General features: G+C 42.3%; 2 protein-coding genes across 2 annotated transcripts; both read left to right on the forward strand.

Annotated features, from left to right (window-relative positions):
* Window positions 1–10,876: 10,876 nt before the first annotated feature.
* Window positions 10,877–13,994, forward strand: LOC126603647 (heat stress transcription factor B-1-like). The gene is made up of 2 exons (XM_050270567.1): window positions 10,877–11,461; window positions 12,831–13,994. The coding sequence occupies exons 1-2, from the start codon at window positions 11,258–11,260 to the stop codon at window positions 13,509–13,511; spliced, it is 885 nt and encodes a 294-aa protein (XP_050126524.1). The 5' UTR covers window positions 10,877–11,257; the 3' UTR covers window positions 13,512–13,994.
* Window positions 13,995–15,533: 1,539 nt separating this feature from the next.
* Window positions 15,534–17,491, forward strand: LOC126603646 (red chlorophyll catabolite reductase, chloroplastic). Its single transcript, XM_050270566.1, has 2 exons — window positions 15,534–15,944; window positions 16,778–17,491. Exons 1-2 carry the CDS (start codon window positions 15,594–15,596, stop codon window positions 17,390–17,392), a joined length of 966 nt encoding a protein of 321 aa, XP_050126523.1. The 5' UTR covers window positions 15,534–15,593; the 3' UTR covers window positions 17,393–17,491.
* Window positions 17,492–17,676: the final 185 nt, after the last annotated feature.

A 17,676-nucleotide genomic window follows, 5' to 3' on the forward strand; every position in this document is an offset into this window, starting at 1 on the left:
AACTACAACGTTTCACTGAAGCAATTCGACACAAAACAAAAGTAAGCGGAAGGTATGAGAAGGAAGTGACCAAGAAAGATTTTTAAGAAGGGTTGTCGCCAACTCCAAGCCTGAAAGCAGGGGACGGCGGCGAAGGATGAACTCCTTTTTGCTTTTCTCTATGGACGTATTGGGTTTGTAGTTATTCCAACTGATCTTTAAGTAGGTTTAAGAGAATTAACATAATTTTTCCTTATATGAGTGACAAAATTGAAGTGACTTAGCAATACGAAATTAGAACTCAAAAATTTAAACACAAGATGTTGATTCTACCTAAACCAATTGTAGACATCGAAATTTCGGTAAATAAATGTTGACCGATAAATCAAAATTTCAACGCTCATGTATTACATAAATTTTACACGTAGCGTGTGTCTAAACAAAAAAATCGAAATAAGTTGGAAAAGTCATCAAACATGACACGTGTCAACACCTGGCAGAAACAACTTATTTCATCTGGAATATTATATTCAAAATTAGGCCTTGGAAATTTCTATAAATAGAAGGCTAATTCATTCATTTGAGGGGAGGAATTCATATTACACCTTGAAGCTCTGAAGCTCTGAAACTCCGAAACTCTCAAGCATCCAGGTTCCCGAAGAATCAAGAAAGCCTTCTTCGTTCTTCGTTCATCGTTCTTCCAAGATCAAGCCCCAACGGCCCTTTGGATCAACAATCATCCACCAATTCAAGATCAAGCCCCGACGGCCCTTGAAGAAAGCCTTCTTCGTTCTTCGTTCATCGTTCTTCCAAGATCAAGCCCCGACGGCCCTTGGATCAACCATCCACCAATTCAAGATCAAGCCCCGACGGCCCTTGAAGAAAGCACCATCGTTCATCATCAGTTCATCCAAGATCAAGCCCCAACGGCCCTTTGGATCAACAACGTCGACAAATCCACACATCCAACCGTTCTTCAAGATTAAGCCCAAAAGCCCTTGAAGATCCGTTCATCACTGTTCTTTAAGATCAAGCCCAAAAGCCCTTGAAGACCCGTTCATCACCGTTATTCAAGATCAAGCCTTAACGGCCCTTGAAGAAACACTCATCCTTAACATCAAGCCCCAACGGCTCCTTGAAGATCCGCTCAAATCCACCTTCAAAGATCAAGCCCACGGCCCCTTGAAGAAACTTCCAACAGTTCATCCAAGATCAAGCCTCAACGGCCCTTGGATCAATCGCACATCCACAAATACACACCTTACGGAGATCGAATCAGATGATCAAATTAGAGAGAGATTGTAACCCAAAATCATCAAACATAAATATTTGTTTGTGCACGTCGTTCTTGTCTCTTTCGTTTCAGGAATTTTCCGTGTTCACAAATTGGCACGCCCAGTGGGACAATCTCTACCTCTCATCTCTTTCTCCGTTCAAGAAATTCAAGCACACTTCCAAAATTAATGGCTTCAAGGAAGGCTCAAACTGTTCCCGCAACTGGCCCAAAGAACAAGAGCATCATCGTCGCAAGAGGTGTCACTTTAGGCATCACGACTCGAAGCAAAGCAAAAGCTACTTTTGCCGCCTCTTTCACCTCTGCATCAACTCTGCCAAGGGAACAAGAGCACCCAAGGCACGAGCCTTTGATCACCTTAGCCTCACCAAAGGCACCAAGGGGCGAAAGTCCAAAGAAATACTCCGAATCCATGCTCTCCGATGCCGATTCGAGCAGCAGTTCAGCCATGCAAGTCATGACCATTGGAGCAACTCCAATCGATGAGCAGCTGGCTCAAATGAATGAAGCAATCGCAAGGCTAACCCGAACTGTGGAAGAAAAAGACTTGCAAATCGCTGCACTCGTCAGCCGACTGGAGCCACAGAACGGAAATAACCCTAACCCAGAAGAGGAGCCTCCAGTGGAGAATATCGATGTGAAGCCGGAGCCAGACCAAGCAGCGGCACTCATGGGATCTCTTTCTATCCAGCAACTGCAGGAGATGATCGCCAGCACCGTCAAGGCACAATACGAAGGGAGCTCAAATACCTCCGGGTTGTACTCGAAGGCGTATTCAAAGAAAATTGATGCCCTAAGGATGCCGAGGGGTTATCAACCGTCAAAGTTCATGCAATTCGATGGAAAGGGAAACCCGAAACAGCACGTTGCCTACTTTGTTGAAACTTGCAACAACGCAGGAACCGAAGGGGACTACCTTGCCAAGCAGTTTGTGCGATCGCTGAAAGGAAACGCCTTTGAGTGGTACACGGACCTAGAGCCTGAGTCCATCAACAGCTGGGAGCAATTGGAGCGGGAATTCCTCAACCGCTTCTACAGCACCCGCCGCACTGTGAGCATGCTAGAGCTAACGAGCACAAAGCAGTGGAAGGACGAGCCAGTCATTGACTACATCAACAGATGGCGCACTCTAAGCCTCGATTGCAAAGACAGGCTCTCGGAAACCTCTTCAATCGAGATGTGCATCCAAGGCATGCAATGGGGTTTGCAATACATCCTTCAAGGCATCAAACCACGGACCTTCGAAGAGCTAGCCACCCGCGCCCATGACATGGAGTTAAGCATCGCCCATCATGGGAAGAAGGAACCGATCACCGACTACAAGAACGACAAAGTTCTCGAGATAAAGGTGGAGAAGGTTGCGTGGAAATCCACCAAGGAAGCAATGACAGTCAACACAGCTCCCGTCAAAATCCCTACACAAGGCAAGGCGATTCAAGCCGAAGGCTTTCGTGATCAAGAGATGCGTAGACGCACTTTGAAGGAGCTCGAGGAGAAAACTTATCCATTCCCCGACTCTGATGTGGTTGCCATGTTAGAAGACTTGCTGGAAAAGAAGGTGATCGGCTTGCCTGAGTGTAGACGGCCAGAAGAGATGAATCGCACCGACAGTCCAAGGTACTGTAAATTCCACCGCTTCATCAGTCATCCGATAGAAAAGTGCTTCGTGCTGAAAGATCTCATCATGAAGCTGGCTCAAAAAGGAATCATCGAGCTAGATCTTGACGATGTGGTGAAGTCAAACTATACCACCATCACTTTTGGCTCTTCCAACTCAAAGTTTTCACCTCAACCGCTGGGGGCATCCTCAAAGACAAGCAAAGTTGAAGGATGGACTCAAGTCACTCCTAAGTAATTGCACAAGAAGCATATGTCTCCTCCACAAGTCCGCCAATCGAAAAGGGGGCAAAGCAGCTCTTGTCAACCTTCAAAGCAACGTGAACGTGTTGAAGATGATGAAATTGCAACACAAAGATCGTCCGTTGCCATCACAATGCGCGATTTCTTGCCCGAAGACTTCTTCAATCACTCGGTCAAGGCTCCTTGCTATGAAGATTGTGAGGAACGCCTCTCCAAAATTGCTTGACAAATTAACCAAATGCTCCTTGTTTGCACGAGCCTAAACTGCACGAACCAAAGCTCCTTGTTCGCACGAGCCTAAACTGCATGGCACTAAGCTCCTGGTCTGCACGAGCATAAAAGGCAACACCAACGCTCCTTGCCTGCACGAGTTGAAACTGCAAACGGCACCAAAAGAAAATACCAAGAAAAAAAAATGTATTTTGAACTACGTTACGACTTGATCTCTTCTTTGGAGGGGTACGTAGGCAGCTTGAATATTCAAAATTTCGAGTTCAGTCACATCAAAATATAAATACATGTTTTATTAAAGAAAGTCAATTTTATTACAAAGGTAACAATAAATAGTTCTTTGTAATTTCAAAAAAAAAATAAAAAATCAAGACTAGCAGGTGGACCTCAAGGCCCGGGACATAAACTCTTATACATTGGGCTTTGGCGATGGCCTCCATTCCACCACTCCAATCCTCAAAGTTCCAGAAAGGCAGCAGACCCAAAAAGGGACCAAAACACAATACGGAGCGTTTTGAAGTTTCTTTGAGGCCGAGTATTTGAGACAAATTGATTCCCAAATGGCCTCCTCGCCGGACCACTACATCAAACGGCGACACCAAAACCCACATCTCCAAAAAAACCTAAACTTTCCCCAAATTTCATCACTACCCACCGAAGATCTCGACGCCCTCATGTCCATCAAGTCCGATGAGGATCTCGTTAATCTCATCGAGGAATACGACAGAGCAGCCTCTTCCGCTAATATGAAGATCAGAGCATTCCTCTCACTCTATAACAGCTCCACCGGCCGATGCTTCTGGAAATACGACGCCGTGCCCGAAGTTCTCTCCTGCATCCGCCGTGATCCCTTCGATTCGCGCCATTTCTGCGTAGTCGGACTCAAATGATTCCTGCTCTCGGTCACCGTGTTGGGTGAGACGGAATCTGATGTCATCATCAAGGAGTTTCAGATTCGAACTGACTCTACCGAGTTGCTGAAGCTGGAGAGGGACATGGTTGGGGGAGTCTCCGGGAACTCGTCGTCGGCCTCGGCAGTGTTCCCGACCTACGTCGTGAGGTTCGCGTTCTCGCTGCAGTGGCGGCACATTCTTTTCGTCACGTTCCCGCGGGAGTTGGTGGTGTTCGATTTGCAGTACGAGACGCCGCTTTTCTCCGCCACATTGCCTGGTGGCTGCGGCAAGTTTCTCGATGTGCTGCCGGATCCAAATTATGAGTTCCTCTATTGCGCTCATCTCGATGGAAAGCTCAGTACTTGGCAGCGAAAAGAAGGAGGGCAGGTGCACATAATGTGTTCAATGGAAGAGCTGATGCCGTCAATTGGCACATCTGTCCCATCTCCTTTGGTGCTTGCTCTCGTAATCTCCCAATTAGATTCGACCCTCTAGAACATCGGCAAGCTTCACGTTGATGTACCTCATCCTCCCTCTCCCCTTTCATCACCTCCGTCCGCTGGACCCCGCTCCCTCTCCGCCGCGGTCTCCTCTCCACCGAGCCCTCCAGCTCCCACCTCCTCCTCGCCGCAGGCGACCGCCAGGGCCGTATCGCCCTCCTTAATCTCCGCCTGAAGTCCCCTATTCTCTGGTTCGACACCGACTCGTCCCCACTCCATCTACCGACTCCGCCAACTCTTCCTCTCCCCCAATCTGCGAGCGGACCAAGTAGGTTTTGGCTGATGATGTCGTGACAGATCCCGAAAAGATGGCAGATTGGTGTTTGGCATGGATGGATCTTGTTTTTTTTCTTCTGTTTTGTGATAAACCCAGATGGAATGTTTAACAATTCTGGATGGTTAATTGTGTGAAGCACGTTGGCATAGCTTGGCAAATAGGGCAGCATCTCGGCCGTTAAACATAATCCTTTGCAGCGATTGGCAGTGCAACGGATGCACAGTGGCGGTGCTCGGTGGCAGTACAACGGGTGTGCAGCGGCTGTGCTCAGTGGTTGGGCTTAGTGGCTGTGCTCTGGGTTCTAGCTGGATCCGACATCAAGGTCACCTCCACCTCCTCCGTCTCTTGCCTCGCAACAGCCAACAACTTCAAAGACCGCTGTCAAACGACTAGCCGGCCGAGAAACTCTTCCTCAAGCTCCAGCTTTAAGTTCGCCTTCATCCTTCCCTGCAAATTCCCCAGCCCATCATTTTTATAAAAAAATAATAATAATAGAAAATGGGATGGTGGATCAAAGATGAGGAACAGCCCCATGGCAGATCAAAAGTTTCTGGTGGTGCATGGGCACCATGTGCAAAAAGAAAAAAATTGTAAAAAAATAATGATAATAATAAAAAAAATGATGGAACTTGGTGCATCCAGCACCAAAAGAAAAAAGAAAAAAAAATAATAATAAATAAAATAAATAAATAATAATAATAATAATAATAATAATAAATAAATCAATCAATCAAAAAACAAAAACAAAAAAAAAAAAAAAACAAATGCATTGAGAGAAATAAAGTCCATTTTATTTATTTTTCTGGAAATTTTACATAAATTTGCATCATACATACCTTTAAAAAAAAAAATTAAATCAAATCAAATTTACAAGAGGGGATCTTCAAGGACGATCAAGTGCCGCCTCACCACTCGGCAGAGCTCCAGAAATGAGAGGCGCCGGAGGTTGACTGTTTGAAGTCACACCACTCGGCGGAACTCCAGGAAGAAGAGGAGCCAAAGGTTGATCATTTGGAGCTTCATTACGCGGTACAACCCCAGAAGACGAAGGCAAATGCTGCTGGAACAAACCCACAAACCTCTGATGATCAAGTAAAATCTGACCATCAGATTCCTGCATCTGGTTAATCTTCCTCTTCATGTTTGTCGCATAGCTATGTGCGAGCTTATGCAACTGTTTATTCTCCTGCTTGAGCCCTCTAATCTCCTGTTTGAGACTCATCACTTCAGCCGCCAATGATTCAACTTGACGGGTTCGAGCAAATAGGCGTTGGGCCATATTAGACACAAAATCTGCACACTGCACACTGAGAGCCAGAGAATCCTTAACAGCCAACTCATCGGACCGTTTGGAAAGTAGTCTGTTATCTCTGGGAGTGACAAGGTTTCGGGCCACCACTGCAGCGGTCATATTATTCTTCACCACCGAATCCCCAACGGTAAGAGGACTAGTGGGGGATATGAAGGATGGGCGTATGTTGTCTGGAGAAGGCGGGACTGCCTCTTCACCAAGGTTCAAATCAAAACGACGGTCGGAGGGCCCATACATTTTCAAAGGTGTTGAAGAAAGAAGAGGTCGGACAAATTAAGATCTTAGAAGTGCAAGAGGGGAGTTTCTACAAGCGAAAATTCAAGTGTGCTTTGAAACGAACTGCGTGCCTCTATAAAAAAATCAGCACTCGAAGGGATTTCAGGGATCGAAGAGTTGAGCTCAGAGATCGAAAATGCCGATTCAAAAATCGAAGAGGCAATCTCAGAAATCGGAGAAGCATCTTGCTTTTCCAGACGCATCAGCACCCGTCACGCGCAAATTCAGCTTTGCGGAAATCACGGGCAAGTTGTCGAAGCGCCGATCCCAGATATCGAAGAGGCGCCAGTTTTTTTTCAGTCTCGTCAGCACCCGTCACGCGCAAACTCAGCTTTGCGGAAATCACGGGCAATTTGTCGAAGCACCGATCCCAGATATCGAAGAGGCGCCAGTCTTTTTCAGCCTCGTCAACACCTGTCACATGCACACTCAGCTTGACGAAAATTACGGACAATTTGTCGAAGATTTCTGATAAAGAAGAAAACACGTGAAGCCATACTGATCAATCATGCATTGGTTGCCGACACGAGTAAAAGAATAGTACCTCTACAGGTACTAAAGAATTTCCTATAACTGTCCACCTTCACCCTTCATAGCAAGGCATACATACAGAACCTTTCTTCATCTCCGAGAATGCCTTCCCAACGAAGCCTCTCGGGTCACTCAGTGTTCTTTATTCCTTGGGGTACCTCTGCAAGCCAATGACTCCAAAGCAAAAGTATCTCATATCACCAGGGTAGAAAGCAAAAGTATCTCATATCATGCGTTCTCCCTGTCCTTTCCTTTGTCCTTGTTCCTACCTACAAAGACAAGGATAAAGAAAACAATATGCCGAAACTTCCACTCAAACTCGGGTAAGGAACCGACTGCTGGGAACCCTTCCCTGATTGCTTACCTAGCATTGCTCTCGAGTACTCGTCTCCCACTGCTGCTGTACTTCCAAAGAAGCTGCCACATCTACCTGAAGAACAGATAAAGGCAAGTGAAAATGATACCTTGCAGCATGTGGAGACAACGTGCAGAAGAAACAAGCAGAGAAGAATGCGGTCTGCACAGTCAACTCAGCAGAAGAAGTCCGAACTGAGGAACTCGAGAAGCTGCCACATCTGCCTGAAGAAACAAGCAGAGAATAATGCAGCATGCACAGTCAACTCAGCAGAAGGAGTCCGAGCTGAGGAACTCAAGAAGCTGCCACATCTGCCTGAAGAAACAAGCAGAGAAGAATGCAGCCTGCACAGTCAGCTCAGCAGAATGAGTCTGAGCTGAAGAACTCGAGAAGATGCTACATTCTGCCAGAAGAATAGATAAGACAAGGGAAAATGATACATTGAAGCATGTGGAGACAAGCACAACAAACCACGTGCCGATTCATCCGCTATTTCTTCAAAATCAAAAGTATCTCATATCATCATGTTTGCCATCACTTTGGGTGGAGGACTCGTTTTGACCCTCAAATTCTTGGGTCGACTTGCTAGGCGTTGTGGGCTGCAGGTGCCGTTTCACCACCCTTGGGTCAAATCTTTAAAGATCAAGTCACCAACTGGAAGAAGAACCCATCAGTCTTGAAGATCATACCGTTGACCAAACTACTCAGGTGTGAATTAGAAAGATTGAACAAAGCAACAAGCCGTCACCTTCACCTCTTGCCTGCTTGCCATGTGTTCGAGTCAACCTTCAAGAATCAAGCCTCAACGGCCTTTGAAGAAGTTTCAGGCCAAATTCAAGATCAAGCCTCGATGGCCCTTGAGGAAATCACAAGTCCGATTCAAGATCAAGCGTCCACCATAATTGAATCAAATCCAGTTCAAGAATAAGCTGTGGAAAATCAACAATTGGAGGAATCCAGAAAATCCTCCAACCCAGTTCAAGATCAAAGCTGTGGAAAGGCAACAAGCGCAACAAAATACGTGCCGATTCATCCACTACCAAAGCCAAAGATCATCTACCACATGAAGCTCATTGTGGTCCAATTTCAACCTTCAAGATCAAGCCTCGACGACCCTTGAAGAAATCTCCAACCCAATTCAAGATCAAGCCTCAACGGCCCTTGAAGAAATCTCTAGCCCAATTCAAGATCAAGCCTCGACGGCCCTTGGATCGACATCTACATTAAGGGACTTCAAAACGCATCTCCTACACGTGACAAGCACATGTATACAACGCGCCTTGAAGTGGGGGCATTTGTAGACATCGAAATTTCGGTAAATAAATGTTGACCGATAAATCAAAGTTTCAACGCTCATGTATTACATAAATTTTACACGTAGCGTGTGTCTAAACAAAAAAATCGAAATAAGTTGGAAAAGTCATCAAACAGGACACGTGTCAACACCTGGCAGAAACGACTTATTTCATCTGGAATATTATATTCAAAATTAGGCCTTGGAAATTTCTATAAATAGAAGGCTAATTCATTCATTTGAAGGGAGGAATTCATATTACACCTTGAAGCTCTGAAGCTCTGAAACTCCGAAGCTCTCAAGCATCCAGGTTCCCGAAGAATCAAGAAAGCCTTTTTCGTTCTTCGTTCATCGTTCTTCCAAGATCAAGCCCCAACGGCCCTTTGGATCAACAATCATCCACCAATTCAAGATCAAGCCCCGACGGCCCTTGAAGAAAGTGTTCTTCGTTCTTCGTTCATCGTTCTTCTAAGATCAAGCCCCAACGGCCCTTGGATCAACCATCCACCAATTCAAGATCAAGCCCCGACGGCCCTTGAAGAAAGCACAATCGTTCATCATCAGTTCATCCAAGATCAAGCCCCAACGGCCCTTTGGATCAACAACGTCGACAAATCCACACATCCAACCGTTCTTCAAGATTAAGCCCAAAAGCCCTTGAAGATCCGTTCATCACTGTTCTTTAAGATCAAGCCCAAAAGCCCTTGAAGACCCGTTCATCACTGTTATTCAAGATCAAGCCTTAACGGCCCTTGAAGAAACACTCATCCTTAACATTAAGCCCCAACGGCTCCTTGAAGATCCGCTCAAATCCACCTTCAAAGATCAAGCCCACGGCCCCTTGAAGAAACTTCCAACAGTTCATCCAAGATCAAGCCTCAACGGCCCTTGGATCAATCGCACATTCACCAATTCAAGATCAAGCCCCGACGGCCCTTGGATCAACCATCCACCAATTCAAGATCAAGCCCCGACGGCCCTTGAAGAAAGCACAATCGTTCATCATCAGTTCATCCAAGATCAAGCCCCAACGGCCCTTTGGATCAACAACGTCGACAAATCCACACATCCAACCGTTCTTCAAGATTAAGCCCAAAAGCCCTTGAAGATCCGTTCATCACTGTTCTTTAAGATCAAGCCCAAAAGCCCTTGAAGACCCGTTCATCACCGTTATTCAAGATCAAGCCTTAACGGCCCTTGAAGAAACACTCATCCTTAACATCAAGCCCCAACGGCTCCTTGAAGATCCGCTCAAATCCACCTTCAAAGATCAAGCCCACGGCCCCTTGAAGAAACTTCCAACAGTTCATCCAAGATCAAGCCTCAACGGCCCTTGGATCAATCGCACATCCACAAATACACACCTTACGGAGATCGAATCAAAGGATCAAATTAGAGAGAGATTGTAACCCAAAATCATTAAACACAAATATTTGTTTGTGCACGTCGTTCTTGTCTCTTTCGTTTCAGGAATTTTCCATGTTCACACCAATAAATCATATGAATGAATCAAATCAGAAAAAAAATGAGTACAATTGAAGTTATCTCGGAACGTTCATTCTTTAATTTTAGAGAAAATGTTTTGTAAATAGGAAAAATAAAACTATTTTTTTTTTTAACGAGTCAATAACATATCTAACGGGTTAACAAAAACATGACTCATGTTTTAACTTGAATCTCAAGGGTTAGTAAAAACACAACATGTTTTAGACTGGTTTACTCTATTTGATCAAGACAACTAACGCTCATCAGGATATTAAATTTTTCAAGCATAGAGCGTGAGGTTAGTTAGATTCAGTCTGACACACACTGTTCCCAATACAAATAAAAAGAAAGCTAAAATGCAATTCAAAAATAATTTTTTTGTTAATATTGAGCATGTACCCCGAATTGGTCTGACAAGATAAGTTCGTAACGCTGACAAAAGCCAAAATAGAAAATTAATTAATTAATTACCATATATATTTTATATTTTATAATGAGAAAGAGAGAGTTTTGTTTATTCGAATTTCTAGATCCCACGTCACTTTCAATTTTTCTGTGGGTTCTTCTCCTTTATAAAGCCATGCCCACGAACGCGCTAGAAAGAAGTTGCACTTCTCTTTGTTTTGAGTCTTGAGGAAGCGATTGAAAGAAGAGAGTTATGATCTTGGTTTTTCTTCCACCTCCAAACAACCACAACCACCGCCATGGAAGCTGGTAGAGGCAAAGCTCGAACCAACACTCTTCTCTCTCGCTTCTTTCTTTCCGGTTTTTACTGCTGGGATTGGGAGTTCCTCACTGCCCTTCTCCTTTTCAGTTGCCCTAATACCTCCTCCTAAATCCTAATTAACTAACCCATAATTTAGTTAAATCCCAAAACCAAAAAAAGGGGGTGGGGTTTGCAGATCAGTTACATACTGTTATAGCCAAATATTTTTTGTTTCCTTTTTCTGGTTTTTTCCGATCGGAAAAAATGGCGCAAAGGTCCGTTCCGGCGCCGTTTCTGATGAAAACGTATCAACTTGTGGATGATCCGAGCTCGGATGACGTGATATCGTGGAATGAAAGTGGGACGACGTTTGTGGTTTGGAAGACAGTGGATTTTGCGAGGGACATGTTGCCTAAATATTTCAAGCACAACAATTTCTCAAGCTTCGTCCGCCAGCTTAATACCTATGTAAGTTTTTTCGAAATTATATTTTCTTTTGCTTGTATTTTTACTTATATTTATTTTCAAATTATATCACTTGCATGTTTACTTATATTTATTTTCAAATTATATTAGCATAAAAAATGTCTTATTAATTAGTTCATAAATTACTTGAAACCCTTGGAGGGCAGAAGATAATCCCAAAGTGTAGGAAACATTATTTTTATGATTTCGAAAAACAAAGTATAGGACAAAACTGAAGATCGTCGGAAATATGGAATCATTTTCATAGAGATTATCGTTTTCTTTTCCTTTTAAAATTTTTTCTTCAGTAGTTGGTGAAGTTTGCTTGAAAATTAATAAAAGAGGCTTGCATGTCAACCCATAGAAAAAAGAGTTTGATTTTATGGATTCATAAAATCAAATTCTCGTCATTTAGTACTAAGGATTATTGTCTATTGATATTTATTTTTATTTATAAGTGAAAGATTCTAGGTTTGATTTTTGCCAAAATGTTTGAACTACATTATTATTAATTCATTTTGAGACTAAGTCGATCCCTCATTTTTTAATGTAGATAATATTATTTGTTAGAAACTTTCTTTGAAATGTTCATAATCTCTATTAATTAATGAAACTCTCTTTGTCAACCAAAAGAGGATAAAAATATTACTTAGTCTTCTATCACACCAAAAAATAATGAGCAATAATGTAATTTCACAGGTTTAAATTTTATTGTTTTTCATTAAAGCTTTACCTATAAATGGTGTTAAAATACCTTCAATATTAAAAAACAAAAACAAAAAAAAAACCTCCAACTCTCCCTACGTTCTCTCTCCCTCTCTCCTTCTTATTTTCTAAAAAAATATATTCATACACAAATATGTAGATAAATGCTAATGGTCAATAAAGAAAATGCCGCAACAAAGAGAAGGAAATAGTTGAAATGTGCCAATGGTAAATAAATTACTATTTCCTTTTCAGAAAAAAAAAAAGAAAAAAAAAAAAAACCACTTTTATCATCGTCGAATTGTGACAAGGAATGAACTAAAATAATGATGAGCCTATTTACCTGGAAACTGCAACTAATAATTATTTTTTCAGAAAAGATAATTTTATAGTTTGAGTTTTTGTTCAACAAAAAAGAGGTTGATGGGCGTCAAAGAAATATATATTAATCAAAGATAGAGTCACAGTGGAAGCATCCAAACATCACACCCCATTTTAGAACTCTAAATTGTCGGTTGTGGCCGCAACCCAATGTCAAAGTTTTGCAGTCCAATTTTTCAAATCCGACGGCGGAAAATTAAACTTTTTAAACTTACTCAATTATTTCATAAAAAATATATATTTAGTTAATAATTACCAAATTTTTTTCCTTTTGCTTTAATTTCAGGGATTTCGAAAGACTGTGCCGGACAAATGGGAGTTCGCGAACGACAACTTCCAGCGAGGGCAGAAGGAGCTCCTGTCCGAGATCCGCCGCCGGAAATCTGTGACGTCAACGGCGGCGCACGCACCCCCCGGCGAAAAATCCGGAGTACCATCGACACCGTCGAACTCGGGGGAGGAGATGGCGTCGACGTCGACGTCGTCGCCGGACTCGAAGAACCCGGGGTCGGTGGAGACGGCGGCTCCGAGCCAGGTGGCGGATTTATCGGACGAGAACCAGAAGCTGAAGCGGGAGAACGAAAATTTGAACTCGGAGCTGGCGCAGACGAAGAAGCAGTGCGACGAGCTGGTGGGGTTTCTGGTGGAGCACATGAAGATGAAGCCCGATCAGATCAACCGCATCATCGGGCAGGGAATCTGTGGGCCCAGCGGCGATGATTTTGAAGCGGACGATCATGGTCTTGATCTGGATATGGAGGGTGGTGATGATGAGGAAGAAGAGGAGGGATTGAAGCTGTTTGGGGTTTGGGTGAAAGGAGAGGAGAAAATGAAGGGGAAGAAAACGGGGCGATATGAGATATTGGGGGTTGGTGGTGGCGGCGCCGGCGGGCCCCGCGCGAAGAGGATGAAGGGAGGGGTGGAGTTTCACGCGCCGATGATGAGGACCGGGAAGGTGTGCAACTAGGCTAGCTGAGCAAGCCGAGCTACGCGGAGCTAGCTGGAAGGTTGGGGAGGTGTGCATGGTAACTACTGTGCACATACCCGCATGCAGTTTGAAAAATTTGTAGAAAATGCTTTTAATTTTGCATAAAATATGGAGCAATACCAAAGTGCGTAGGTAGTATCGTAGAAGGGTTGCAAATTTGCAATAGATAGAGAAAGAATATGGTGGTGTTATTATGTAACTATAATAAGGAATGGGGTTTTTGAACCTTGTTAGGTATGAGAGGATCCGGATTTGATACTCTGTGCTGATGAGTCCGCTTGATTGTGGTTACGAGTAAGATGAAATTCTCTGGGTTCGGAAGAGGTGGATAACTGTAATTTGCCACCAGTTGCTCTTCCTTTTTGTTTTTGAAAAAAATAAAAAAAACAAAAAAAAGCCCTTGTTATGTATGTACAATGCTAGAAAATGAGACTTGAAACGGTCTCTGTTTTTTTTTCCCCATCGTTTAGGAAAATTTAATATTTGCAATTTTACCTTGTGTACAATCATTATTAACTTGCTTGATCTTAAACTATGGTAATTTTGGGGAAGGATTCTGTCTCATTCTCTCAATTCTTTAACTTGTTGTTCCAAACTTTTGATCTTCTAATTTTTCAACAAGTAATCTTATAGTCGTGTTGAAAAGTTAGACATTGTTTATGCTTACAACGGAAGGGGGTGGGGTGTCAATTGTCATTGTAACAGGTAATTTTAGGTCCAAGTGTTGATAAGTACTATCGTGAGAATTTATCCGGTGCTCATGAGGTAATCTGTCGAGTATTGTAGATATATGTTTAGGAAGCATTTCATTAAACACTTTGTGAGCATAAAGGGGACCATACCAAACATTCGAAGAATTCTTAGAACACTTTTACATGTATATTTCCCAAACTCTGAGAGGTCATGTGACCACCTTGGTCCCAATGTACATCCGTCAAGTATTTTCTTCAAGTTTCTTTAGCTTGAGTTGTGCTTTCTTCCTAACTCACTCACGCAACATGGGGGTTCAATCGAGATGACAATTTTAACAATTTAACCCGATAACCATGAATAATCGTCCGAATGGAACGGATTTGGGTATATTTTGGATAGGGGAAAAAATCATGAATATTATTTGGTTATAATTTTGGATATGGTTATAGGAGTCCCAAATCTGTATCCGTACCCGAATAAAAAATAATATAATTTATATATAATATAGTAGTATTATATATATATATATGTATGTATGTATATTTGTATATTCATTATTCACCCAACCCATTACCTTGAGTACACAAAAGGTGCATTTTGTAGGAAGGTTCAAAAGTTTTGAATCAAAATCGATGAGAATTCAATGTTGCTTATTGGAGATATCAAAGATCAGCCAACATCATCAATGTTTTAAATTCAATGCTTTAATTTTTATACTCAACAAGATCCATTAATTGAATCACTATATACATCAAATGTTTAATGACGAAATTAGTATCTAGTAAACTATAATGCGTCAACTGAACGAATATATTTTTTATATTGACGAAGATTGGTATAACCGTTAACCAATGGGGAATTCGTTATCCAGCGGGTATGGTTATGGATAATCCCAGATGGTTAATTTGCAATTATGAATATGGTTAATTTTCGTGGTTATGGGATGAATATAGTATTTCCGTCCACAAACCGAACTGTTGTCATCCCTATGGTTCAACACCAACTGCTTCGGGTTGTGTCGCTTATGCGAGTTCCATGAGTGACGCAATAACATAATCCACACCAAACTAATCTAACTTAGTCCCTAAAACTAATCTAGTATGCGACAATCTCATTGTAATAAACAACACCAAAAATGTAATTTCACCACGTAGCGTCTCGGGATTGACATTTATTTCAGCCCACAAGAATCCGTTTTCATTTGTGTAAGTGCATTTGGATCAACAATTCTATGGTGGTGAAGCCCATATGAAAATACAAACTGGGTTTTAAGTATATGAGCCCACTATGCCCCCCAATGGCTGTCAGAAATATCACAAGAGAATACAATGGCGTCGGTTAGTGACTGTTGTGCTGCCCAGTGAATGAATGGCTGTTATCTTCCCCCACGTCTTACACTCCTCCGCTTTCCCTCGCCCTCCTCCTCTTCCTCCGTCGTCTTCTCCACTTCTCTCCCCGTCCTGCATCCGCGCCTCTTCCGCCTCAGCATCATCTCCCATGGACCCGCACAGCCAAGGGAGCAAAACAAAGTTCATAGACTTCCCCTACGTGTCGGCCCCACACAAGAACCTCATGGTCGATCTTGTATCGACGTTAGAGACGCGCCTTGGCTCGCAGCTCTTGCCTTGTACTCTCCCTCCCGACGTGCAGTACTACCAGAATGAGAGTGGCACCAACCATGCATCCCTCCACATCCGATCGGGCCTCTCCTCCTCCCCTGTAATTTTCTCGAACCCCTGTTTCTGCTTTATAATTTTCACTGGATTTATGTAGAAGTGTGGATATTAATGGTTTGATGCCAATTGGGATTTTAGCTTTTGATTTCAAACTCCCAATGGATTGTGGGTTGGAGGTAGAAATTTATACGAGTAAATTGGGTTCATTTCTTTTATTATTTGGTACATTTTTAATTGGGGAAGAAAGTGGACTTGCTCTAAATATAATTAAATTCTAAATGTAACAAGTGGTAAAAGAATCGTACCTATTTATTTGCTCTAGAATTTTTTTTATGAGTGTTAGAAACTTAGAAGGACATGATTTACCAATTTACAGTATCTGATAAATTATTGATACAATATCGTAATATTATTGACTTGGTGGGATTATAGCATCAACAAAACATCGATCAATTGTCGACATGTATTGCATATTGGTGTGATGTCAACAAAATATCGATCAATCTGAAACTCGTTTGATAATTATTTTGTTTTTCGTTTTCTGTGTTCTAGATGGGAAAGTTTGTGGGAGAAGGGGTTTTGAAAAAAGAAAGGAGGAGGATGGAAGATGGAAGGATATTGAAGAAATGTATATGGAATGATACACAAAATGAAAAAGAAAAACAAAAAATACGAAAGCAATTTTTCACTTTCGCGTTTTTGTTTTCGTATATTATCCTTCATTTCTATCTCCATCGTCTTTGTCCTTTCATGTTTCTCCCCTATACTCTCCCTCTATTTCTAACATAATAAATGAAAACCAAAATTTTAAAAACGAAATAGTTATCAAATGGGCTCTTACATGTTTTACTCTTCATTGACATTTGTATATTTCAGGTTGATTTGATATTAGGAAGTTGGCTGCACTGTGAGCTACCAACAGGTGGAGCACTGAACATTACAAGTCTGTCATCCTATCTCAATCCAACCACAGATGCACCAAACTTCCTACTTGAGCTCATCCAGAGCAGCCCAACATCCCTAGTCCTCATCCTTGACCTTCCTCCAAGAAAAGACCTAGTTCTCCACCCTGACTACCTCCAAACATTTTATCAAGCCACCCAATTGGACACACCCAGGCAAAAGCTTGAGAAACTTGCTGAGGTCAAACCCTACTTCTCTTCATCGCTATACATCCGAAGCGTAGTGTCTCCAACCGCAATTTTGGTTCGGATCGAAGCAGGGAGTGGCGGGGAGGGGAAAGGCTTGGAGGACATTATAGAAAATGATTTGAGTCCCATTGCAAAGGAGGTGCTGGGAATCTGGTTGGATCAATGTGCTTGTGGGGAGAGAGAAGTGGGAGAGGATGAGAGGGAATATTTGAAGAGGAGGGATGATTTGATCAAGAGGAAGACTATTGAGATTGATCTGGGGTCTAATTTTCCAAGATTATTTGGGGCTGATGCTGCAGATAGAGTATTGGGTGCCATTAGAGAAGTTTATAAGGTATGATTAGTGATGGAATGTGTGCTAATTTGATCACTGTAAAAGATGATAAATAAAATAATTGTACAAAATTTGTATAAATTTAAGCTTCAAAATTTCAGATCACATTATTTGATCACTGTAACTAGTAATTCAAAACTAATACTGTTTGGAGAGACATTATTAGTTGTCCATGTAACAATTTTTTAATGTAAAATTAATATGACTCCAAGCGGGCCAAAGTATAGGACAACCGAGTGTTATATCGTATAAATAAAGTTAAATCGACAGGTAGACCGATAGATGAGTCT

This window comes from Malus sylvestris, chromosome 15, assembly GCF_916048215.2.
Source record: "Malus sylvestris chromosome 15, drMalSylv7.2, whole genome shotgun sequence".
In the NCBI taxonomy this organism is placed as follows: Eukaryota; Viridiplantae; Streptophyta; class Magnoliopsida; order Rosales; family Rosaceae; genus Malus; species Malus sylvestris.

Excerpts from the sequence above, each read along its gene's own strand:
- LOC126603647 (XM_050270567.1), top strand. The coding sequence starts at position 11,258 with ATGGCGCAAAGGTCCGTTCCGGCGCCGTTTCTGATGAAAACGTATCAA. Across the intron at positions 11,462-12,830 it reads TCCGCCAGCTTAATACCTAT|GGATTTCGAAAGACTGTGCC; the intron begins GTAAGTTTTTTC and ends CTTTAATTTCAG.
- LOC126603646 (XM_050270566.1), top strand. The coding sequence starts at position 15,594 with ATGGCTGTTATCTTCCCCCACGTCTTACACTCCTCCGCTTTCCCTCGC. Across the intron at positions 15,945-16,777 it reads CGGGCCTCTCCTCCTCCCCT|GTTGATTTGATATTAGGAAG; the intron begins GTAATTTTCTCG and ends TGTATATTTCAG.